Raw genomic sequence first — 26,640 nt, 5'->3', positions numbered from 1 at the left:
AATCAGAGCATTTAACATATGTTATTGGGAGTCTAAAAGTAAGGGCACTGGTATATTATCCAAATAGGTGGTATCTACACAAACCCCTGTGCTCATGGCTGCTGTATAACTTCTGGGAAAATGCATGGAACACTGCTGCTATTTCCGCGTCCATGCACTCCTTGACACCTCTCTCATCTTAAATTTGTACCACCCGGTAGAGCCTGTAGAGCAGGGGTGTCAAAGTCCCTCCTCGAGGGCCGGAATCCAGTCGGGTTTTCTGGATTTCCCCAATGAATATGCATTGAAAGCAGTGCATGCAAACAGATCTCATGCAGATTCATTGGGGAAATCCTGAAAACCCGACTGGATTCTGGCCCTCGAGGACCGACTTTGACACCTGTGCTGTAGAGGAATGCATTAAATTCGCCAACATTCTACCACTCTTATTGCAATGACAGAAAAATTTGTTCTTAAAATACTGCAGAGATTTTGCTGTTCTGGCAAGGATCGTTTCATTAAGGGCTGCTTGTGAGGCTAAAAGAGAGTCCATCTCTGAGAAGTCAGATGGCAGGCAAACCACATCTGGTCGGCGTGCACTTGCTTTTCCAAACGGAGAATTGTGCGATCTCTCGCTCTGCGTTGAAAACTAGTATAGGCAATAATATGGCCGAGCAGAACTACTTTCGCCATTTCCCAGTACAACATTGGGTCCCCCAAATGGGCTGCATTGTGGAACCGATAGTCCCACCATTTGGTCAACAAAGACTCCAAAAACCCCGGGTCCTTATATAATGCAGGAGGAAACCTCCAGCGAAAAACAGTAGCTCCAGCCCTATCGATCTCCAAAATACACCATATAAGAGCAGTGTTCTCAATTTTTTCCAGCCAGGTAGCATGAAAAAGTAGCCGGGTGGGGCGGGTTGGGGAAATTTGGTGGTGGGGAAAATTAAATGTGCACTATTTTTTTTAATTTTTATTTATATATTTATTGAAATTTTCAATATATTACAAAAAATAAACATTCTTGCTAAGGAAATACAGCCAAAATAAATGGTAACACATCATATCAGATTATATGAAAATGAAAATAAAATTCTTGCTTCATTAGACCACTAAATATTGGGGAGTAATGGCAATTATTATTAAGAAGTTAAACAAAAAGGAAAAAGAACCAATCAATGAAAGGCTATAACATACTCTGCATTATAATAATAATTCCCCGCTAAACACCAGCAATTTTCTTAAGCTCCAGAAATAATTTTAGCTTCTCTGGCTGAAAAAAAATATATTTAACCTGAGCAAATTTTACTACACATTTACAAGGGTACACCAGTAAAAAAGAAGCCCCAAGTGCCCTGGTCTCCTGTCGCAAAGTCAAAAATTGTTTCCTCTTTTCCTGGGTAACCTTAGTTACATCCAGGAATACCCATATCTTTTTACCATGAAACAGTTCTTTTGATAAACGGAAATAAAGTTTCATAAAGGAATCCAAATCTTGTTGAAATATAAATGAAATCAGAAGTGTCACTCTCAATGAAGAGTCAGATATTGACTCTTCCAAAATATCTGATATAATGTGCACTATTTTTATTAATTATTATTAATTATTTTCCAATGTTCAATATGACTTCCTTTTAAGGCAGTGTTCCAGTAGTGTTTAAGCCACCCTTGTAAAAAATGCAGATCCTCTTATTTCGAATAACTACTGGCCAGTATCAAACCTTCCATTTCTTTCAAAACTACCATACTTGAGTGGTATTCAACCAACTTCAAGCTCATGTTGAATCAGTTAATTATTTGCATCCCCGGCAATCTGGTTTTTGTTTAAGCCATAGCACAGACAGTAGTTCCTGTCTTAGGGCTCCTTATACAAACCTGCGATAGCAATTCTGCTACAGAAAATTCATTGAAGCCCATAGGAATTGAATAGACTTTGGTACATTTGCCATGGGAATAGACTTTGGTACATTTGCCATGGGAGAATCACTACTGTGGTTTTATAAAAGGGGCCCTTATTGAGTGAACTCCATAGTCACCTAGACCAGTGTTTCTCAACTTCTTCAAGCCAAGTACCTCTTAAGTCTAAAAAATACCAACTGAGTACCCCAGCCCAAGCTCCACCCCTGACCCCACCCCCATTATAATAGTTCTAATTGTAATGCAATTTCTTCCATTCATTTTTGAGGTACACACAATATAATCTTATTAATTCATAATGGTAACCACAAAATAAAAAAACAATCACAAAGCACACTGTATGTAGAGAAAATAATAATCATTTATATTTGGGGCTTTTTTTCAAAGAGATCAAGGCAGATGACTTTAAAATATGCAATGTCAGAGATCACGTGACGCCATGAAGCAGAACAGACGCTGATCGCGATCTCTCCTGCCGCTTCCTCTCGTAGCCCCTTCTTATCGGCACTTTTTTACCGTGCCCTCCACCGCATTGCCGTGCGGACTCGTTGCCTAGCGCCCCGACTACAGCCGGCTGTGTTTAACTGCCTGTGATGTCGGCGAAAGCCCCGAGGAAAGACCGGGATCGGCAGAAAGCGGGGGACAGCAAGATGGCGGCGCCGGCTAGCCCTGAGGTGGCGGGGAGTCCGGCGTGGGTGTCGGAGGTTGCTGCTGAGGTGACTGCCGCGATGGAGCTTGGACTTTAGTGTGGTGGTGCGTGTTTGGGTAGGGTGCGGGCTGGTTGTTGTGAGTTCGGGTGCGGAGAGGATGAGTGTCTTTTTAATTTTTTTAGGATCTCGTATCTGTCATACGTGGCATGGCTGCAGGTTGCACTGGGCGCGGGTGCTACTCAGTGGGGTGAGGTGGGTTGGCCTGGGTTCACCTAGGTTGTGTGTGGAGAGAGCTGGGGGTTCTAGTTGGGTTTGGATTAGTCCCTGCTTGCTTATGTTTGATGCCTAGCAGGGTTGGGGTTTGTTGGCCTCTTTGCCCTCGCCTTGGGTTCCCTTGTGGGGTTCCTTTTGGGCTTTGTTTGTGTTTCCTGCTGGGTTTGGGTGTTGGGCAGTTTCGGCTTCTTTGGTGTTTGGGGTTGGGGAGGGAGTGGGCGTCGAATGTGATTTGCTTTTCCTTCGAGGAAAGCCTTTCTTGGGGGGATTTAGAGGGTTGGGTTTGTTTTTTTTTCTGGGATGGGTTTTGATTTGGGGACAGTCGGGGGGTTGGAAGAGTAGGGGTGGGGTGGTGTGGGGGGTTTTGTTTTTTGTTTGGTGGGGTGGTTTTTCTTTTTTTGTTTTTGCGGTGCCTGATCCCGGGAGGCCCTGGGGACTTGTTTTGTTTTCTGCTAGATGCTGTAGGCTGGGGCAGCATCTTGGCAGCCTCATACTTTTCATCACTTTTGCACTGTATCTGTTTCATTTTTTTGTAAGTTGAATGGTGAAACTTCTTACTTGGAATGTTGGAGGCATTAACTCACCTGTTAAGCGGGCAAAAATTTTACAAAACTTGCAGAGACAGCGAGCGGATATTGCTATGTTGCAGGAGACACACCTTACTGACTTAGAACACGCTAAATTGAGAAGGGGTTGGGTGGAGCGATGTATAACGGCGGCTGCAGTTGGAAAGAAATGGGGAGTTGCTATTCTTTTTCGGAAAGCGGTGGCTACTCAGATTACCCCGGTGGCTATTGATGCCGATGGTCGCTATGCTTTTTGTACGGCAGTGATTGGGGGTGTTCAGGTGCTGGTGGGGTGTGTCTATGCTCCCAACACTTATGATAAATCGTTTTACGCCCGTTTGAAGACGTATTTTTTGTCTCGTGCTCCTCTTCCGATGATTGTGGGGGGGGGGACTTCAATGTCGCCTGGGATGCTTCCTTGGATAGATCTCGCTCACCTAGGGGTGGAGAGGGTATCGAGGCTAGGGGTCTTCCTCAGTTGTGTCATCTTCTGGATCTATTGGATGTTTGGAGACTCTTGCATCCAGGGGAGCGAGATAATACCCATCTCTCATGCGCCCATGCTTCGCAGTCTCGTATCGATTATCTGCTGGTTTCTCGCTCGCTCTTTGCTAGGGTTCGGAAGGTGGAGATAGGGCCTTATGCGATTTCAGATCACGCATGGGTTTGGATGGATTGGGATTCGGGTGTGGGGCCTCGCCCACCTTGTGTATTGGGCTTATCCTTTGTGGCTCCAGGAGGACCCTAACTTTTTGCCCTATCTTCTGGAGGCGTGGAAGGATTATCAATACCATAATAGGCAACATGAGGAGAACCCGGTTTTGTACTGGGAAGCGGCGAAGGCGGTCTTTCGGGGAGTGATTATTAGTTATGTTAGCCGGGTGCGGAAGACCCGAGATAGGGAGTTGTTACGTTTGTCGGACCAGATGATGAGAGCTCGGCGTACCTTTGCTTTGCGTCCTACGTCGGGAAACAGGCAGAGTCTGCTTTCCTTGCATGCGGCGGTTAATGCACTTTTGCATCAACGGGCGACTAAGTCATTGGCTTACTATAAATACCGCTTATACGTCCACGGTAATAAGGGAGGGAAACTTTTGGCCCGTTTAGTCTCGCAAAGGGAGAGCCGTAAGAAGATTTTGCACCTTCATACTGCAGAGTCCGGGCGGGTCACTAGTGACACGGATATATGTGATGTCTTTCGCCGTTTTTATGCAGCTCTTTATGCTCCACCTCCGGATTTGGGACTTTCTGGAGATCTCTATTTGGAGGGGCTTGATCTCCCGTGTCTTTCGGAGGAGCAGACGGGTCAGTTGAACGCGCCTATTGAGGTGGGAGAGGTGGAACTTGCTATAGCACAAAGTCCTACCTTGAAAGCCCCTGGAGTCGATGGGTATAGAGCTGAATTCTATAAACTTTTGCAATCTGAAATTGGGTCGCCGCTGGCTAATATGTTTAATGTGATGATCAATGCTGAGGTGATGCCTGAACATCTTAATGTAGCTCAGATTATTGTTCTTCCGAAGCCCGGGAGGGATCCTACTCTGCCAGAATCTTATAGACCTATTTCACTACTTAACTTTGATGTTAAGCTACTGGCAAGGATACTGGCTAACCGATTGGCACGGGTGTTGCCGCTTCTTCTACATGAGTCCCAGGTGGGTTTTGTTAAGGGTCGATCGGTGGCAAAGAATCTGCGCAGAATTTTGACTTCTTTGGATTATGCTTCAAGGGTTGCGGCGCCTTCTCTTCTTATTAGTTTTGATGCTGAGAAGGCGTTTGATCGCGTTCGTTGGGATTTCTTGTTTGCTACTTTGGCTAAATATGGGTTTAGAGGTCGTTTGGTTTCGGCGATATGGGCATTATATGCTTTACCAAAGGCTACTTTGTGGGTAAATGGTTGTCGTTCTTTATTTGTGATTCATACGGGAACTCGCCAGGGATGTCCGTTATCCCCTTTGTTGTTCGTGTTGACGCTTGACCCCCTCCTTCGTGATATCTATTCGAATCTGACTATTCGGGGGATTCAGTTGGGGGATCAGAGCTTTAAGGTGGCTGCTTTTGCGGACGATCTCTTGGCTTTTCTGACGGACCCTTCTCCTTCGTTGCAGACTCTTTTGGAGACCATGAGAGAGTATGGTGATTATGCGGGCTTCCGTTTGAATTTGCTTAAGTCTGAGGCCTTGCCTTCCTCACCGGCCCTGCGGGTTCGGTGGGGCGCCTCCTTTCCTTTACGCTGGGCCCCGGGCTCCTTTCGGTACTTGGGGGGGTCTACCTTTCGGTTTCCACGACTCAGCTTTATTTGCTTAATATTCCTAAGCTTTTGGCTGATACTAAGGTCCAGCTGGAGGCCTGGGAGGGCCTCCCTCTGACCCTGTTGGGACGCATCTCTTTGGTTCGCATGGTGATTTTTCCGCAATGGCTGTATGTGTTCCAGACTTTGTCGCTTCGTTTGTTGAAAAAGGATCTTAACAGTTTACATCGTTTGCTGTCCCGTTTCTGTTGGAATTCGCGCAAACCGAAGGTTCGTTTTCCCTATTTGGTGGGTGGCTGGCAACAGGGGAGACTAGGACTTCCTGATTTTGGCCTTTATAATGAGGCCTGTTTACTGCGCCATTTGAAAGACTGGCTCCTGGGTGAACATCAGTATACCCCGTTGGATTTTGAACGGGCATTCAATGCTCCTCATACCTTGAACAGTCTCTTACACTTGCCCACTAAGGATCTTCCCCCTGAGTTCCGTGCGTGTGTTTCTTTGAAGTCTATGCGTGCTGTGTGGGGGAGCTTGGTCGGCAGACTGGGAGGGGACCCGAGTGTGTCGAATCAACTTCCCCTACGGGGGAACTTGGCCTTTCCTCCAGGCCGGGATAGCCCTGCTTTTCTCGACTGGGCGGCCTGCGGTTTTCATCTTTTGGAACATCTGTTGACGGAGGAGAGCGGTTTGCAGCCTCTGGATGCTTTGAGGGATCGATTGGGTGGGGGCTGGGGTGATATTTTTGCCTATTGTCAGGTTAAGCATTATATTCTTTCTCTTCCGCAGGATCGCCTTGCTTTCCCGATGGGGGTGCGTCTTCGGCTTTTTTTTGACGGGGTGGCAGTTTCTTTTACTTCGGTGTCGGCATTATATAGGGCCTTGTTGGAGCTTATGGATACTAAGGAGCTGTCGCAGCTTAGACGAAGCTGGGGTCGTGAACTTGGCCTGGATCTTGGTGCTTGGGATGTTTTGCGAGCGGTGCGTGGGGTCCCACATCTGATCACGGGGATGGAGTATCGTGAGTGTTATGTTAGAGTGATTTATAGGGCCTATCTTACTCAAGTCCAATTGCATAAAATGGGAGGTATTGACTCCCCTTTGTGCTTGAAATGTGGCAGGGACCCCAATACTTTTGCTCACTCTTTTTGGGATTGTTGGCCTATACAGGTTTTTTGGAAGGCTATTGTTCGATATTTCCGTGGATTATTTTTGAGCGCCATTGTGGGTACTGTGGAACAGTTGGTTCTTGATCTTCCTGGGGCCTTTTGCGGTCTTCCTAAAGGGGGTACCCTTTGGTGTCGTAAGGTGTGTCTCCTTACTCGCAAATGCATTTTGAAATCTTGGACTGTTTTGGAGCCTCCCTCTTTTTGGACCTGGAGAGCGCTGGTGCATAATTTGGCCATGTGGGAGGCCCAGGAGGCCGTTGGTCACCCTCGTCGCCGACGTCGTTTTTTGCTTGTGTGGGGAGTTTATTTGGACTCCTTAACTCCTAGAGGGCGTAGTCTCCTGTTGAATCCTCTGGTTTAGCTGGGTTGTGGTTCTTGGCATCTTATCCTGGGATCGGACACCGCACTTTTATTTTATTTTATTTTTTTTTTTCTTTCTTCAGGGTTGTTGAGGGGGGGATGGGTTTTTCATTGGGTCTGCCGGGGGCCACCAGAACACGGGCCTTTGGTACTTTGGAGTTACGTCTTTTAGCTTCTGTTAGTTGTTGGGGGTGGGGTGTTGTTTGATCTGTTTGTCTCTACACTGCACAGACTTGTGTTTTTTGGAAGCTTAGCCCTTGCCATTGTTGTATTGGTTATTTGCTGTTTTCCTATTCATTCTAATAAAAAGATTTGAACATAAAATATGCAATGTCTCCGCAGTAGACAAATATAGTGCAAAATATAAACAGCAAATATAAATTCTTAAAACTGACACATTTTGATCACTAAATTGAAAATAAAATCATTTTTCCTACCTTTGTTGTCTGGTGATTTAATTAGTTTCTGGTTGGGCTTCCTTCTGACTGTGCATCCAACATTTCTTTCTTTCTGCCTCCTGCATGCTTAAGGTGACCATACGTCCCGTTTTGAACAGGACAGTCCCGTTTTCAGATCCCCTGTCCTGTTGTCCCCACATACAGCTTCGGGATGCCAAAATGTCCCGTTTTCAGGGACAGCGCCCCGAAGCTGTGTACGGGGACAACGGGACAGGTGAACACTTCCTGTCCCTCCCCTACCGCACCAAAAAAAAAAAAAGCCTCCCTCCAGGCCCGATTTAGGTCCACCGCCGCTGCTCATCTGCTGCCACTACTCGAACCTGGAAGCCTTCTTCCCGACGTCAATTCTGAGGTTGGAGAGGACGTTCCGGGCCAGCCAGGCAGCGATTGGCTGGCCCGGAACGTCCTCTCCGATGTCAGAATTGACGTCGGGAAGAAGGCTTCCAGGTTTGAGTAGTAGCAGCAGAGGAGCAGCGGCGGTGGACCTAAATCGGGCCTGGAGGGAGGCTTTTGTTTTCTACAGTAGGGGGGGGAAGGAGGTAGGCAGGCAGGCAGGCTCTGGAGGAGGGAGGTAGGCAGGCTTTGGGGGAGGTAGGTAGGCAGGCAGGCAAGCTTTGGGGGAGGCAGGCAGGCTTTGGGGGGAGGCAGGCAGGCAGGCAGGCTCTGGGGGAGTTAGGCAGGCAGGCAAGCTCTGGGGGAGGTAGGCAGGCAGGCAAGCTCTGGGGGAGGTAGGCAGGCAGGCAAGCTCTGGGGGAGGTAGGCAGGCAGGCAAGCTCTGGGGGAGGTAGGCAGGCAGGCAAGCTCTGGGGGAGGCAGGTAGGCTGGCTGGCTCTGGGGGAGGTAGGCAGGCAGACTGGCTGACTGGGAGAGACAGGCAGGCTGGCTCTGGGGTAAGTAGACAGGCAGACTGGCTTTGGGGAAGGCTGGCTTTGGGGAGGTAGGCCGGCAGGCTTTTTGGGAGGGGGTGGGACAAAGGCTGGAAGGCAGTGAGGGGACATAGGAAGGAGGGATGAAGGAAGGAGAGAAAACGGCAGAGAAGGGGGGGATTGTAAGTAGAAGAAAGACTAGAGAGATAAAGGCCTAGACAAAAGGGGAAAGACAGGAGGCAGAAGCAGGACTTTGGGAGGTGCAGAGAGAGGCAAGATCATAACAGAGGAGGGAGAGAGAGAGAGGGAGACCTGGATCAAAGGTACAAAGGAGAACTGACACTGGATCTGGGGGCACTAAGGACATAGGAAGGAGGCACTGGGGGCACTAAGGACATAGGAAGGAAGGAGGGAGGGAATAGAAAGGGACAATTGTTGGGACTGAGTGCAGAAAGAAATGAAAGACAGGATGCACAATCAGAAGGAAATGCAACCAGAGACTCATAAAATCACCAGACAACAAAGGTAAGAAAAATTATTTTATTTTCAATTTAGTGATAAAAATGTGTCAGTTTTGAGAATTTATATCTGCTGTCTATATTTTGCACTATATTTGTCTATTTTTCTATAGTTACTGAGGTGACATCGTTGAAAACCCCCCAAATATAAATAATTAACATTTTCTCTGCGTATAGGATGCTTTGTGGTTTTTTAAAAATTTTATGGTTACCATTATGAAATAATAAGATATTGTGTGTACATGAAAAATGAATGGAAGAAATTGGGGGCGGGATTGGGGTGGGGCTAGGGCGGGATTGGGGTGAGACTGAATATTAATAGATGTCCCTTTTTGATGAAAAAAATAAATGGTAATGTTATGCATGCTTCCTCTCCTCCGGACCTCATTCCCTTCCCCAACCAACATCTCTCTGTCCCTCCATGAATCCAACTTTTCCTCCTCTCTCCTCCACCCCTATTAGCAACATGTCTCCCTTTCTCTCCCTCCTCTGTTATGATCTTGCATCTCTGTTCTTCCTCAGAGTCTCGTCTTCCCCCCCCCCCCCCGCTCTGTCTATTCTGTTTGCACTTCCCATAGTCCAGCATCTGCCTCATGTCATAGAAACATGATGACAGATAAAGACCAAATGGCCCATCCAGTCTGCCCCTTTGGTCCAGGCCTCTGTCTTTCTTCTGCTTACACCCCGCACCCCCCCCCGCCATGTCCAGCATTTGTTGTCCTTTCTTCCTAGTCTGTCTCTGCCTCTCTCTCTCCTTACTTCCTTCTTGGTCCAGAATCTTTCCACCTCTCTCCAGTCTCTCTCTCTCTCTTCCCTCTATACACCCCTAAGTTCAACATCTGCCTCCCCTTTGTTTCAGGTTTCTCCCTCTATCTTCTTTCTGCTAATAATTCGAGTCCTCCCACTTTTGTTCCAGGTCTTTCTGTCTGTCTCACTCTCTTTGTCCTACCTCTCCCCAGGGCCTGGCATCTCTCTCTCCTCGGTTCATAAGAACATAAGAACATAAGCAGTGCCTCCGCCGGGTCAGACCATAGGTCCATCCTGCCCAGCAGTCTGCTCTCGCGGCGGCCCAAACAGGTCATGACCTGTCTGAATAACCAGAAGGGGCCCCCTTGCCACCTTGGTTTCCCACTGAAGTCCTATCTTCCCATCGAAGTCCTTGCACATTCACGACTTGGTTGGGTTTCCATACGTATTACCTGGTTAGTTTTCTATACTTGTATTACATCCCAGCACCTCTCTCAGTATCCCACGATCCCTTTATCCCTCAGGAATCCGTCCAATCCCTGTTTGAATCCCTGTACTGTACTCTGCCTGATCACTTCCTCCGGTAGCGCATTCCAAGTGTCCACGACCCTTTGGGTGAAAAAAAACTTCCTTGCATTTGTTTTGAACCTATCTCCCTTCAGTTTCTCCGAATGCCCCCTCGTACCTGTTGTCCCCTTCAGTCTGAAGAATCTGTCCCTATCCACCCTCTCTATGCCCCTCATGATCTTGAAGGTCTCTATCATATCTCCCCTGAGCCTCCTCTTTTCCAGAGAGAAGAGCCCCAGCCTATCCAACCTCTCGGCGTATGGGCAGTGTTCCAGCCCTTTTAGCAGTTTCGTTGCTCTCCTTTGGACTCTCTCAAGTACCGCCATGTCAGTGTGTTTCCCCTCTCTACCCTATCTAGTCCAGCATCTGCTCTGTCTTACCCCTCCTTTTGGTTTAAGTCTGCGTTCCTGCACCTCCTCGAGGTCCTTTCCTGTCTCTCTCTCTCTCCTCCCCCCATGTCCAGATCCAGTGTCTCTATGGGTTTACATTCAGCTAAACTCTAGGTTAAGTGGGATATTCAGTATTTAACAGACTATGGTGAATGGCATAAAGGAAGGATTAAGTTTTAGGCACAGTCCCATTGATTTTGGCAAGTTAAGTCTTGAATATCAATCCTTTACTAGCCAAATGCTCACTCTGGCCCCAGAATGTCCCCAACATACCCGGTTTTCAGTGACCCGGAGCAATTTAGGGACAGTGAAATTGCTTTGAATATCTCCCCCCCACCCGAGATAACCATCTCTTTGGTGCTTACAACGAGCTTTCATTGTTCTTGTGTCTCCATCTGCTGCCAGTGCATTGTTTACATGTTCTGTCTGTTCAATATTTTTCTGCTCAATAAAAATAAAAAAATAAAAAATAAATAAAATTACCGAACTTAGCTCCGAAACAAAACAACCCCTAGGATTTAAAATTTAAAAGCTTATTTTCCTCTTAAAGCGTGCAGTAAGACATCTCCTCCATGTCTAGGCCCAGTGAACCGTCTCTCTCCCTGACCTCCTCGCGACCTGGATTACATCGCTTCCTACCGCTGGAATGGAAACAGATTCGGGACTAGAGCTTTGGCATCCCTGAGAGGTAATAAGCCCCTCCCCCAGCCCACGCTCCTTCACAGTGCTTCTATTCATAGGAATTTGCGTCAGAGGAGGCGGGGCAGAAGGCTGCATGGCGGCCGCTGGTGGATTGTTTACTTGCTGCTGGTGACCCAAAGCAAGTTTGGAGAACTGCAGGGGAAGTGAGAAGAGGAAGAGAGGACCAGAAGAATAAGAGAGGGAAGTGATAAATGCAGGCTCCAAGGGAAGAGGGCGAAAGTGCATGAGAGGAGGACTCTGCACCGGCTGAGCTAGCAGGGGGACAGTTGGGCGCTCACTTAAATTAGCCGGGTGGAGCACCCAGCTAAAAGGCGCTAGGGAGAACACTGAAGAACATGATCAGAGACACAATAAGGGTCTATGCCAGCCTGATGTGCGTCAGAGAATAGAGTTTTAGAAATTAACCAATAATCGATTCTAGACTGAGATCCATGAGCTCTAGAGAGATGCTTATAGTCTCTTTCTATCGGATGAAGTATGCGCCAAACATCAAGATGCTCAAATGAGGAGCACAAAAACGAGATCCCCTTGGTAGAGTCCATACGATCCTGAGGGCGGGGGTTAGACCTGTCCAGATTATATACGATCCTGAGGGCGAGGGTTAGACCTGTCCAGACTACAGTCTTGAACCAAATTGCAATTCCCACACACCACCAGTGGCATCCTGGAGAATTGTTTCAATGCCTGAAAGAAACCAGTGTAAAAGGATTTGTCATAAGGGGTATAGATGTTACAAAGCTAGAGTGATTTCCTATTTAAAGTAGCCTGAACGAGGTTATATCTGCCAGAAGGATCCTCCCAAACTTATGTATTGTGACATCCAAAGTTTCCAGAGCAATATTAAAACACCTGTTTTCCGGTGTACAGCTGCCGCTCCCAACACCTTACCAACCCAGCAGCGCTGAAATTTCTCATGCTTAGTACAGGCCAGGTGAATCTCTTGGAAGAAAGCCAGATCAGCTCTATGGCAATTCCATGTCTGCAAGAGCTTCTGTCTCTAAACCAGAGAGGTCACTCCATTAACATTCCAGGATATAAATTTCACTATTTATCTAATGCAAACAAATTGGATATGTAAAGATATGGAGAACAAATAAGTGGGGCATGTTCCAGCTAGCAGCCCTCCCCCAGCAAAAGATTCTGCTGTTGTAATGAAAAAAACTGCCATGCCTCAAGAAGTTAAGAAAAAAAAAAAAAGAGAGAAAGAAACTTGGAAAAAAAAGGGAGCAAAGTGATCAGATATAGAAAATTGAAAAGATAGAACTCCCCAAAACAGTACAGCAATAAATTCCAGAAGTACCTGCCCCCCTCCCAACCCAACCCAACCCCCCATCCCCTCACCCCAAACCCCCTAAATAACATGCCCCAAATAGGATAAGGCAGGACTGCCAAGAACTACCAGAGCCCCCCCAAACTAATCAAAAACTAAGAAACCTGCTCCTCACTTGAAATCGAAACAGCCCAATATAGGCCTCCCAAATACCCAATTGCCCACCAACCCAGCCACCCCATGCATGAAACCACAAAAGAACCCAATGGCGGTCTCAGAGGACAGGAGTGTGAGACTAACAGCAGGCTGAGATAGCAAGGAGACCCATAACCCCGGCAGCTCCAAGAAGAGTGATAACACTATGAAATCCCTGGGCAATCTTTGTGAGGCACCGCCGGAGCCGATTCACAAGGATGCCACACCCACACTCCCTGAACAGGATACAACAGCTGCCAGGTTTCACTGGAAATTGCAGCCTGAATAGCGGGCAAGCCCAACACAGCAAATGAGGTACAGACATGCCCAGTGAAAGGTCAAGAGACCACCCCACAAATCTGCCCTCAATAACTATAGCGGATCATCTCCTAATTCGGGCCACAACTGCAGACATATCTCAAGCAACATGCAATCACATTCAAGCACCATGCAGATCCCAAGAGTCCCACTCGCAATAACTAAAGCTAAGGGGGGACAAGTCCAGGACAAATGTCAGGAAGTTCTGTTTTACGCAGCGAGTGGTAGACGCCTGGAATGCTCTCCCAAAGGAGGTTATCAAGGAATCCACTGTGCTGGGATTCAAAGGCAAATTAGATGCACATCTCCTTATGAGAGGCATAGAGGGATATGGGTGACTAAAACTACATCAGGTGTATACCTGACTGGGCCTCCGCGTGTGCGGACCGCCGGACTTGATGGACCATGGGTCTGATCCGGAGATGGCAGTTCTTATGTTCTTATGTATGTTATGTTCTAACCACCCCTTACACCAAACCAGAATAGCAAACATACTCCAAACAACACACTTCACCCAAACACACTGCATCCCCATACAACACCTATCAATCCCCTCTAGAAAGTCAGAGCACCACTGGCTAAAGCCATGGCTACCCAGGTATCAAAGCCCAACATAGTCCCATCAAAGGCGATCCACCCGTGGCGGGTCCACCAGTCCAAGGATGTGCAAACTGTCAATCAGAACAGGAAATGTGGAGTTGAGTGAATGGCAGAAAAAAAGTCAGCCAGCAGGGTGCCCATCCCAAAGATGCCTCACTCTAAGACCTGTTACATTCAGGAGGCCCATGCAAGGGAAGTCAGCTAAAGATGGGGCCCCAATGGGCCGGGCCAACCCCGGGGTCTGCCCAAATCAACCCAGGCAACAACACATCAACCTGTGGGCAACAACACATCTGAAACCGGAGCAAAGCTGAGCATGACAGGGAGAGATATCCAAAATAGCCAAAGTCGAATGAGAGCTGAAGGTCAGAAGACAATCAAGAAGCGCCACTCGTGGATGGAATAGCCATCTGCGAAACAAACTTGGTGGCGTCATCCAGTTTATCAAACATGTGGTGTTTCCCTTCATAATATATCTTCAGTTTCGCCGGGCAGAGAAGCGCAAACTGGATCTGCTTCCGATGAAGATCTGCAAAGAGGGAGGCATAGGCTCTGCATTGCATGGAAACTACTGCCGAGTAGTCCTGGAAACAAAGTATGGACTTGTCGTCATAGGTTAATGGGCCTCATGCACATATAGCTCTTAAAATGTCCATTTTGTGAACATAGTTGAGAAGCTTAAGTATGACGACACAGGGTCTTCCAGCCAGTACGTGCTTCAGACCAATCCTATGTGCCCTCTCAATACGTAGAGGGACCGCTGATGATCTCAACTCAGAGTCCATCAGCCAGGTTTCAAGGAACACCCGCAGCTCCGAATCTGCAATGGACTCGGGCAGCCCCAGTAAACAAAGGTTCCCTCGGCGAGATCTATTCTCGAGGTCATCTAGCTTTTCCTCCAAAGCAGCAACTTTACTTTGGAGCATGTCATGAGTAGTGTGCAGGCATTGCACATCGTCCTCTAGTGCTGATACCTGCTGGCAACAAGCCGAGATCTCCCCGGTGAGCGATTCTACTTTGTTCAGTTTGTCTGTAATTGCTTGCAAGCGTGGGTTGAGCGAGGATTTAATAGCTCCGGTTTCTTCGGTGACTATTTCTTGTACCCACATGGAGCTTACAGGGGAACCCTCCGTGCCATTTCCATCAGCCATTTTAAGATCAGCCGGCCTTATCTTCTCCTTCTCCCTCCACTGAGTTTTAGAGGCCATTCCAATAAAGGAAACAGTTGTCCAGAAGAGGGAAGGATGTCACCACCTCCAGCAAAGAGTTCAAGAGCAGACTATAATCAAGTGCAAGGCAAATTTGCAGAGAATGGGAGTGGGGCCTAAGAGCTTGAGGCACACACATCTGTTCTCTAGCTTAGCATCACTGTGATAAGCTCTAAAAAGTAGCTGGATATGAGAAAACAAACTGCCTCAATCAGCCATTCCTCTAATGCTGAGGATTTTGGGCTGCCAGTTAGACCGATGTCAGACTGATCCTCAATTCCATGCAAGCGAGGAAGGGGGAGGCAAAAATCACAGCCGGTACACTGAAAAGCCCCGCTGAGCCCCCTGCAGATGCCTAACAGCCTGCATTCAAGCCCTGTGATTCAGGAGACGAGCTAAGGTACTAAGGGTACAAACCGTGAGCTCCACAAAAATCTCTGCAGTCTGGCCAAACAGGTCCCCAGTGGATTAACCTGCCGCCTGCAGACTCAAGTCTGCTGCTTTCTGGGAGCTCTGGTGCCCCAATAGCCACACACCCCCCTCCCCAAATACCAAAAATAATAAAGAAATATGCAAACAGATCAGAAAGACACCTTCCAGCTCACGTGTAAAAAGAGGCAGCAGAGCCTTCGGTAGATGAAAGGAGTTGAAAACCTGGAGTGGATTCCTTATGAATGGCTCGTGAGCATAGGAAGAATACCCTACTATCCAGAATGACACATCTATTGCACTAGAACAGTAGAAATGAAGAATTATGAAAAACAGAAGAAAACAGTAATGTTAAGGCAAGGAAAAATAAAACACTTCAAAGTTTGACACACTGAGAAGAGACTGAAGACAGAGTTTCTCACCTCTGCACAAAACTTAGAACTGTTGGTCCTGCATGTTGACATTGAGCAGGAAGGCACCTGCACACTGGCTGAAAATTTAAAGTAACAATGCACTTGGCAATGTCCATTCTGGGTTCCATTGATGATGTCACCCACATGTGAGAATATTGTGCCTGCTTGTCCTCAGAGAATTTAAGATACTTGTATTGGCATTTAACTCAATGCACGTTAAGTTTTCTAGCCGCTCATTTCAAATCTTATACCTCAATCTTCATTCATTTGTCTTAAGCACTTGTTGCAGCAGACTACTAGCTATTCCTCCTCCCTCTCATGCACTGGGGACTTTGCATTTTATATACTCTTCTGACTTTGGTGAAATTCCATTATCAAAATACCTTTGCATGGAAAAGTGCATCCCAGATTTAGAGCTGGATTTAAGACATTTTTCTTTCATAAAATATTTGAGGACTGATTGGATGGGTGGGGCAGGATGGGAAATCAGCTTATCTTCCACTTTTTCCTCTAATCCTGTTTTTCTTTCTTTATCTAATTGTAAAGCAGTTTGATTTTTTTTTAAAGGCATTCTATTTAGACTGGAAATAAACACGCAGCCCCAAGAAGTGAAAAACATCCAAATAGTGCTTCAAATAACCAAAGACCGAAAATGCTGGTCCCTATTCAAAACACTAGTGTTATCTGGAGCAATTTTTAACTATGCAAAATGCATCTGTCTTTTCTGAACTCAGAATTATTATTGACCACATAAGTCAGATTTTTTATAAGTAGTCAGAATTCAAACACAAAAATATCTGAATTCAAATAGCTCAATTTATTTTAGTCCCTGCCAAAAAACAATGTGTTTCCTAAAAAAGAGTTCCTGTTTATGAAATAAAAACCATATTGAAAATACCTTATGAAGCACCCACTCCTGCTCACCACGGAGGGCTGTATTTTGACCTTTATAGCTGCATTGCTTTAGTTGCACTGGCCCATTAATAGCATGTAGACATAGCTCCTTCTGAATATTGTGACGAATGTCATGATGCCTAGAATATTCAAAATACTGAAAGGGAAACAAATTTATTTCATAAGACTGCTTTATTTTTGTTTCAATTTAGGTGCAATTAATAGAACAAAAATGAAAAATTAATTTCCTTGCAGTTTCCCTGTTTTGAAATATAACATGGCTTATTATATTTATACAAGGGTAGCTTGGTATGAGTAAAAGCAAATTAAATAATGTAGTCTCCATCGAGTCCAGCAAGTTTCTAGTTTCTCGTAAGCAATTTTTCCTATGACAGGAAAAAAACAAACTAGACACTCACTAGACTAATGGCCTCTTTTACAAAGATGCCCTAGCAGTTGCGCTGCGCTAACGGCCCCAAAGCCCAAAGAGATTTAAAGGGCTTCGGGGCTGTTGCCGCGCAGCAGCTGCTAGCGCGGCTTTGTAAAAGAGGCGGTAAGAGTATAGCCCTCAATAGAGACTGTTTAACTTGCTTTTTTAACAAACTTTTCAAACCACACTTGTTACCCACCTCCAAATAAGGTTTACGTGAAGTCATACCTTAAGGTAGCAAATAGCACTAAGAATATTACAGAAAGATATTACAAAATTACAATTTTTAAATTAAGCACAAAGATATCTATCTGTCTATCTATATATAGATATCTATCTATATCTATCTATTATAATAAAACTAGTGTTTAAGCCCGTTACAAAAACAGGTGCTAGAGTAGATGTCTGTTTTTTGTTTTGGTTTTTTTTTAAAATTTGTCTCTCTCTCCCTGGACGCTGTCTGTCTGTCATTCTTTGTGTCTGTGTCTCTCCCTGGTCCCCTGTCTGTGCGTCTTTCTTTCTGTCTGTCTCCCTGGCCCCCCTGCTTGCCAAAGCAGCCCCGTTTCCCTCTCCCCCTGTTGTGCAATGTCTGCCTGCTTCATGGCCCCCCTTCTGTTCCTCCCCCCAATTGCTGTCTGCCCCCAACACACCCCTCCCCCAAAAGCAGCCCCCTTTCCCTCTCCCCCTGGCCCCCGGTTGTGCCATGCCTGCCTGCTCCGTGGCCCCCTTCTGTTCCCCCCATGATTGCTGTCTGCCACCAGCACAACTCTCCCCCCAAAGCAGCCCCCTTTCCCCCTGTTGTGCAATGCCTGCCTGCTCCGTGGCCCCCTTCTATTACTCCCCCCATGATTGGTGTATGCCCCCAGCACAACCATCCCCCCAAAGCAGCCCCCCTTTCCCTCTCCCCCTGTTGTGCAATGCATGCCTGCTTCGTGGCCCCCCTTCTGTTCCTCACTCCCCCGATTGCAGTCTGCCCCCAGCACACCCCTCCCCCCCAAAGCAGCCCTCTTTCGCTCTCCCTCTGGCCCCCATGTTGTGCCATGGCTGCTTGCTCCATGGCCCCCTTCTGTTTCCCCCACCCCCCATGATTGCTGTCTGAACTCAGCACAACCCTCCCACCAAAACAACCCCCTTTTCTCTCTGCTCCATTGCCCTTCTTTTTTGGCTTCCCCTCCCATTCTTATCCTCCCTCCATCCATCCGTGGTTCATGCCGCCGCCTCCGCTCCTGTTCAAAGCAGCCTGCTTAGGTTCGCGGCCGGCAGTATCGAACCTCGCAGGCCGCTCTCCATATGGTAGCATGTTCTCTCTGACGTTATCGCGTCAGAAGGAACGTGCTCCATGTGGAGAGCAGCCTGCGAGGTTCCCTACAACCGGCCGCAAACCTCAGCAGGCCGCTTCAGACAGGAGCGGCAGAAGTTGGTGTGGGAGGGGGGAGTCGTCGAATTGTTCCCTACCCGACACTGCCGCCACTAGCGCTGCTCCGCACCGCCTTCATCCTCCGTCTGATGCGCCAAGTCGGCGCATGCGCTGAAGCAGCCGGCCACAGATGGACACAGCACATGTCAGGTCTCCACATCCCCCTAAGTGCGCACGTGCGCTTAGAGGATTATTATTATAGATGCTAAGCGCATATGCGCACTCTTACCGGCGTATTCCCTGATCCCTAGGTCTGTGGTCGGCAGAGTGCGCATGCGCGAGACTCCAGGACTGTCTTCTGCACCTGTGCAGTGCTAATTGAGAGGTTTAAAAGCCGTTCTGTTGCCTCCTCTCACGAGCCACACCAGCATCGGAGAACGGTTCCACGCTGGCGGAGATCATGAGAGGAGCTGCTGCGGTACCTGTAAACTTTTTTAAAAACCTTCGAAATGCGGTAAGAGAAGGGGGGGGGGCTAATAAAGAAGAGGACTCCAGCCACAAACTCCCGTGGCACCTTTAAACTTTAAAAAAAAAAAAAAATTTGGCACAAGCAGACAAGACCGTGGGAAGGAAAGGGGGGCCAACAAAGAAGAGGACTTCAGCCGCGAGAAGCAAGGAAGAAGCTGGGCCTACTTGCCTGCAGGGAACGCTATAAGGGAAAGGGGGGACCATGGAGCAGGCTACACAATGGGAAGGGAAGGGGGAGTAGCCAAACGGATCAGCCAGATCGCAGCAGGCCAGAACGCGGTAAGAGAAGGGAAGGGGTTGGGGGAAATGCTACTACTGCTGCACAGGGACATGGAGGGGAAGGCAAATACCGCTGCTTCTGCACAGAGAAGTGAGGGGGAGGGAAATGCTGTTGCTGCTCCACAGGGAAGTGGGGTGGAAATGCTGCTGCACAGGGAAATGGAGGGAAAGAATGAGACAGACAGACAGCATGAGGGAGGGAGACAGACAGAAAGGAAGAAAGACACAGGGGCAGGGAGAGCGACAGTAAGACAAATATTAGCCAGATAGCAGAAGGAAGCAAATTCCAGATTTTAGCAGACTGGAAAATTTTTTCTAAAAATAGTTTTGCTCTTAAACTAGAAACTGAAAGAAACAGAAACCTCAATTTGTTGTACAACATGGTTGACCTAACAGTCTAATTTTGTTGCAATTTTTATTTTGACTCAAAATAATGAGTCTGATTTTTCCAGAAGATATCGGTTTCATAGTTATGGAAAGAGATAGATGTTAGATATATATGACTTATTAGATATATATGACCTATTAATTATAATTTATATTATAATCTTTTTTAGTATAGTGACAGATATATTCTAGAGATATGAGTTTTCTTTTTTATCCTGTAGCTGTATCATTAGTGCTTAGTAAACATGATTTGAGTCTTTTATAAATTGAGAAATGGTTTACTTTTAATGAGAATGTTAGATATACTATGATTTTCTTATAGCGAGACAAGTATATATATTATATTCTTATATGTTTTTCTGTTTGATGATTTAAATATTTGTTTTATTATAAAATCTATATTTTAATAGTATAATTATTTAAATGAGGAAATGAATGGATATGAGTCTTAAGATTTAATTTTTCTGTAGTTTATGGTTGGGATACTGATATTGAATTTTTATTATTTTAATATTCATTTATATATTGGATATCTAGTAATCATCAATTTATTTAATCATTTAGTCTTCATATTGGGTACTTATTAATTTTTGTAAATTTGTTATATATTTTGTTTGAATTAGATAATTTTATATAATAATTTTTAGTGTCTCTAATTTAAGATGATATAAATTATATAATTTAATTTATTATTTTCAAGATTTCATATTGAATTTTTATTATTTTAGTATTATATTGGGTATCTATTAATCATTAATTTATTTAATCATTTAGTCTTTTATATTTGGTATTTATTAATTTTTGTAAATTCTGTTTTATTTTTTGTTTGGATAAGATGGTAATTTTATATAATAATTTTTAGTGTCTCTAATTTAAAATGATATCAGTTATATAACTTAATTTATTATTTTCAAGATTTCACTTTATGGTAATTTTATATAATGATTTTAACTTAATTTATCATTTTAAAGATTTCATTATAGTATGAGTTGATAGTTTGCTGGATGGGGATATCTTTCAATTTCCTGGTCTTTATGTGTGCTGTCATTCACTTATATTTTTCATGGGGGAAGGGTGCGGGAGGGTATATAGGGGTTTTATGGGGGGGCAAATGGATGTGTATTTGGGATAATTTATATATAAGAATTAAAATCTTTTCAGTTCATATACTTCGGCTCCTTAAAATAAATATAAATATAAATGTATTTTAAATTGTATTCATTGAATGTTAATGGACTCAATCACCCTATAAAGAAAAAGAAAACCTTATCTTTTCTTAAAAGACAGGGGGCAGATATTTATTTTCTGCAAGAAACTCATTTATCTGCATTAGAATCAAGTAAGTTGGAAGGGGGTTGGGTTAAACAGTGTTTTTTGCCCCTGCTGTAGGAAAAAAAAAAAGCCGGTGTTTCTATTTTGATACATAAAAAATGTATGGCTACTTTTACTATGTTATCTATGGATCCTTTGGGAAGGTGGATTCAAGTAAAAATGAGCTCAGGGAAAGATACCTTGATACTGTTTAATATTTATGCACCTAATTTGAATCAATCTGAGTTTTTTAAAAACTTCAACAAATAATTTTACCATCATCTTCTTCCAATTTAATTTTGGCAGGGGACTTTAATGCAGTAATAGACCCTGTTCTAGATAAAAAGCCTAGTAAAATTTTAAAATCTTTAGGATTAGATAATTTGATAAATTCTTCTGGTTTAAAAGATATTTGGAGGATTCTTCATTTCAATGATCAGGAATTTTCATTTTATTCTCATGTTCACAAATAATTTTCTAGAATTGATTATATTTTTGTTTCACATAATTTAGTACAGAAGGTTAAGAAAGCGAATATAGATTCAATAATTCTATCAGATCTTGGGGGTATTTGGATTGATTTTGAGATAGATGAACAAGAAAATAATAGACCTGTTTGGAGGTTTAATAATGCATTGCTAGCAGATTCCAACTTTATAGAAAAATTTAAGTTAAAAATAAGTGAATTTTTTCAGGTTAACGAATCAGAAGAAATTTCTCAGGAAATACTATGGGATGCCTTTAAAGCTACCATGAGAGGATACATAATTTCGTAATCATATGTTAGGAAACAACTAAATAAAGATTTTTTTAATTTTAGAACAAAATATTAGAGAATTGGAAATTAAATTAAAGGAAAAATGGAAACAAAATATTTTTCAGACTTTGCTAAAAGAAAAATTTAGATACAATGAGATTTCTTCACAATTGGCTAGAAAAGAGTTGGTGTCTTATAAGGCTTTGTATTATGGAACCTCAAATAAGGCGGGAAGATTACTAGCTAATTATTTAAAAGCAAAAAAAAGAAAAGCTAATATAATGGCTATTTCAGATGATAATGGAATAATTCAATCTAAAATTAAAAATATTTTACAACAATTTTTGATATTTTATGAAAGCTTGTATTCTTCTGAGCATTATTCTAATAAAGAGAAAGATGATTTTGAAATTTTAAAGTTGATTAATGGGCCTAAAGTTCCTGATCATATGAAAGAAAATCTTGAAGCACCTATAACACAAAAAGAAATTCAGAAGGCTTTAAAGTCCCTTAGAGTTGGATCCACTCCAGGAAAGTGATGGATATACGGTAGAATTTTTTAATTCTTTTCAAACTATCGTGTTACCCCATCTCTTTAAATTATATCAGTTTCAACTAAAAAAAAAAGGTTGTATTTCAAGTACTATGGCAGAAGCATTAACAATAGTTTTGCCTAAGCCAAACAAAGATCCCATGTTGGTTTCAAACTACAGGCCTATTTCTTTGATTAATGTTGATGGGAAATTGTTAGCTAAGATATTGGCTTTACGTTTGAATAAGGCTCTCCCTTATATTATTGGTATGCATCAAACAGGATTTGTTGCTCAAAGACATTCTTCAAATAATACCAGATTAGCTTTTCATATTTTACATTTAACAATGGATATGAAGGATCCGGCTTTCTCTGTATCTTTAGATGCAGAGAAGGCATTTAATTGGGTAGAATGGACTTTTATGTATCAAGCAATGGATTGGTTTGGTATTGGTTCTCGATATATACAAATGATTCAATCCCTGTATAGCTCCCCATTTGCTAGATTATATATAAATAATACTTTTTCAGAAAGGTTCTGTTTAGAAAGGGGAGTTAGACAGGGTTGTCCATTATCTCCTTTGTTATTTGATATTGTTTTGGAACCTCTACTTTTAGCTATTCAACAATCAAAGGAGATAGAGGGTATTCCTTATGCAGGTCGGAAATATAAAATCTCTGCATATGCAGATGATATATTGATTCATTTGAGGAATCCTGAATCAACTATTCCACATTTACTGGATTTGATTGATAGATTTGGAAAATTCTCGGGTTATAAAATAAATTGGAATAAATCAGAAATTCTTCCACTAAATGTACATTGTATAAAAGGTTTATTTGATTCGTTTCAGTTTAGTTGGAAGAAAGATGGAATAAAATATTTAGGAATTTGGATAAAAGTATGTTGGAAGAAACAATAAAGGTAAATGAAAAATCCTTATTACTAAAGGTTACAGAATTGTGTGAGCAATGGAATCCTTTGCATTTATCCTGGTGGGGGAGAATTCAAACAGTAAAGATGATGATTTTACCTGTAGTTTGTTATCAAATGAGTATGTTAGAACATAAGAACATAAGCAATGCCTCTGCTGGGTCAGACCTGAGGTCCATCATGCCCAGCAGTCCGCTCACGCAGCGGCCCAACAGGTCCAGGACCTGTGCAGTAATCCTCTATTTATACCCCTCTATCCCCTTTTCCAGCAGGAAATTGTCCAATCCTTTCTTAAACCCCTGTACTGTACTCTGCCCTATTACGCCCTCTGGAAGCGCATTCCAGGTGTCCACCACTCGTTGGGTAAAGAAGAACTTCCTAGCATTCGTTTTAAATCTGTCCCCTTTCAACTTTTCCAAGTGTCCTCTTGTTCTTTTATTTTTCGAAAGTTTGAAGAATCTGTCCTTCTCTACTCTCTCTATGCCCTTCATGATCTTATAAGTCTCTATCATATCCCCTCTAAGTCTCCTCTTCTCCAGGGAAAAGAGACCCAGTTTCTCCAATCTCTCAGCGTATGAGAGGTTTTCCATCCCTTTTATCAAGCGTGTCGCTCTCCTCTGAACCCTCTCGAGTAACGCCATATCCTTCCTAAGGTACGGAGACCAATATTGGACGCAGTATTCCAGATGCGGGCGCACCATCACCCGATACAATGGCAGGATAACTTCTTTTGTCCTTGTTGTAATACCCTTCTTGATTATGCCTAGCATTCTATTTGCTTTCTTAGCGGCTGTTGCGCACTGTGCCGTCGGCTTCATTGTCATGTCCACCATTACCCCCAAGTCCCTTTCTTGGTTGCTCTCATTCAATAATATCCCTCCCATCGTATAGTTGTACCTCGGGTTTCTGTTTCCAACATGCAATACTTTACATTTCTCAACATTGAACTTCATCTGCCATCTCGCTGCCCATTCCCCCAATTTGTTCAAGTCCCTTTGCAATTCTTCACATTCCTCTTTAGTCCCAGCTCCACTAAATAGTTTTGTATCATCCGCAAATTTTATTATCTCACACTTCGTGCCTGTTTCTAGATCATTTATGAATATATTAAATAGCAGCGGCCCAGGCACTGAGCCCTGCGGAACACCACTTGTGACCCCCATCCAGTCCGAGTAGTGGCCCTTCACCCCTACCCTCTGTTTCCTACCCGCCAACCAGTTTCTGATCCATCTATGTACGTCTCCGTCCACTCCATGGTTCTTCAGTTTCCGGAGTAGACGTTCGTGAGGCACCTTGTGAAAGGCTTTTTGGAAATCAAGGTATATGATGTCTATGGGGTCTCCTCTGTCCATCCGTTTGTTAATTCCTTCGAAGAAGTGCAATAAGTTCATTAGGCACGATCTCCCCCTGCAGAAACCATGTTGGGTTGTTTTCAAAAGTTCGTTTCTTTCCAGATGTTCATCGATGTGTTCTTTAATCAGTGCTTCCGCCAGTTTCCCCGGGACCGAGGTCAAACTCACTGGTCTGTAGTTTCCCGGGTCACCTCTTGATCCCTTTTTAAAGATGGGCGTGACATTGGCTATCTTCCAATCCTCCGGGATCATGCCTGTTTTCAAGGATAGGTTGCAAATTTGCTGCAGTAGTTCCGCTATCTCCTCCTTTAATTCCTTCAGAACCCTGGGATGGATTCCGTCCAGACCCAGGGATTTGTCAGTTTTAAGTTTTTCTATCTGCCTGTGTACATCATCAAGGCTCACTTCCATGGATGTTAATTTTTCTGCTTGATTTCCATTGAAGATTTGTTCAGGTTCCGGTATGTTGATTGTGTCTTCGTTTGTAAATACAGACGAGAAGAACATGTTGAGTCTTTCTGCGACTTCTTTCTCCTCCTTCACCGCTCCCTTCCTGTCTCCTTCGTCCAGCGGTCCCACCTCCTCCCTAGCTGGCTGTTTCCCTTTAACATATCTGAAGAACGGTTTGAAATTTCGTGCTTCCCTGGCTAGCCTCTCTTCATACTCTCTTTTGGCTTTTCGAACCACACGGTGACATTCTTTTTGATACTTCCTGTGCTCCTTCTGGTTCCCTTCAGTTTTGTCCTTTTTCCATTTCCTGAATGAATTTTTCTTATTGCCTATCGCTTCCTTCACTATTTTAGTCATCCATACTGGGTCTTTTGTTCGACCCTTTTTGCACCCCTTTCTGAATCTGGGGATGTGCAGATTTTGTGCCTCGCTCACTGTGTCTTTGAAAAAAGACCAGGTATGTTCTACTGTTTGCCATTTTTTGGAAGTTTTCCTAAGTTTCTTCCTTACCATTTCCCTCATTGCTTCATAGTTTCCTTTCCTGAAGTTGAAAGATGTCGCTATGGTTCTCTTTCCGTTCGGTATGCCTACTTCAACCTTGAACTTGATCATATTATGATCACTGTTTTCCAACGGTCCCACTACTTCCACTTCCTTTGCAGGTCCCCTTAGTCCATTTAGGATTAAATCCAGAGTGGCATTTCCTCTCGTCGGTTCTCTAACAAGCTGCTCCATGAAGCAATCTTGTATAGCCTCCAGGAATTCTGTCTCCCTAGCGCATCTTGAGCTTCCAAGACTCCAGTCTATCCCAGGATAGTTGAAGTCTCCCATAACAACTGTGTAACCGCTTTTACATTCTCGCTTCATCTCGGCATCCATTTCTTTATCGCTATCTCCGGTTTGCCCGGGTGGACGATTGTATAGGCCCATCTTTATTTCATGCCCTTTCCTACCCGGTATTTTAACCCATAGCGATTCCAGTTTGTTGATCATCTCCGCTGTGTCCATTCTTGTCGATTGTATGCTTTCTTTTACGTATAGGGCTATTCCTCCTCCTTTCTGACCTGACCTATCCCGGCGATAGAGCTTGTACCCCGGCAGTGCTGTATCCCATTTGTTTTCCTCATTCCACCACGTTTCAGAGATTCCAATGATGTCTATGTCCTCTGCATTGGCCATGGATTCTAGCTCCCCCATTTTGTTTCTTAAACTCCTTGCATTAGTATATATGCAGTTTAGATCCTGGCATTTTGTCGTCTTCATTTCTTTTCCCTGTGCTTCGGTCTTTGGTGTCTTCTCTTTTGCTACAATCTTTCTAACCTCCTCTTCTGGGTTAGTTGACTCCTGTAATTTGTCTCTTGTTTCTTCCCTGCCTTTTTTCCCCTCAGTATCTTCACGGGATACCTTCTTCTGAATCATCGACGCTAGGTCGACTGTCGGCTTTCCCCTTTCTCTTAGTTTAAAGCCTGTTCTATTCCTCTCTTGACGTTGTTTGCTAGAAGTCTTGTTCCCGCCGTGCTCAGGTGCAGTCCATCTCTCCTGTAGAGCTTGCTCTTGCCCCAGAACGTTGTCCAGTTTCTCACG

General features: G+C 44.3%; 1 protein-coding gene across 6 annotated transcripts in view; it reads right to left on the bottom strand.

Annotated features, from left to right (window-relative positions):
* Positions 1-26,640, bottom strand: part of GALNT3 (polypeptide N-acetylgalactosaminyltransferase 3) — a 169,646-nt gene that overhangs the window by 8,352 nt on the left and 134,654 nt on the right. For 5 of the 6 annotated variants that reach the window (XR_004539467.1, XM_033944662.1, XM_033944657.1 and 2 more), the window contains one exon: positions 16,744-16,896. The exons of the other annotated variant lie outside the window; for it this stretch is intronic. Coding sequence is in view for 4 of the 5 variants with exons in the window: in XM_033944662.1 (XP_033800553.1) it covers positions 16,744-16,896 (153 nt within the window). In the remaining variant the exon portion in view is untranslated. The remainder of the gene's footprint in view (positions 1-16,743; positions 16,897-26,640) is intronic. 6 annotated transcript variants of the gene reach the window in all.

Source organism: Geotrypetes seraphini, chromosome 5 (genome assembly GCF_902459505.1).
Source record: "Geotrypetes seraphini chromosome 5, aGeoSer1.1, whole genome shotgun sequence".
NCBI classification, from domain to species: Eukaryota; Metazoa; Chordata; class Amphibia; order Gymnophiona; family Dermophiidae; genus Geotrypetes; species Geotrypetes seraphini.
This window is presented reverse-complemented; position numbering and strand designations above follow the sequence as displayed.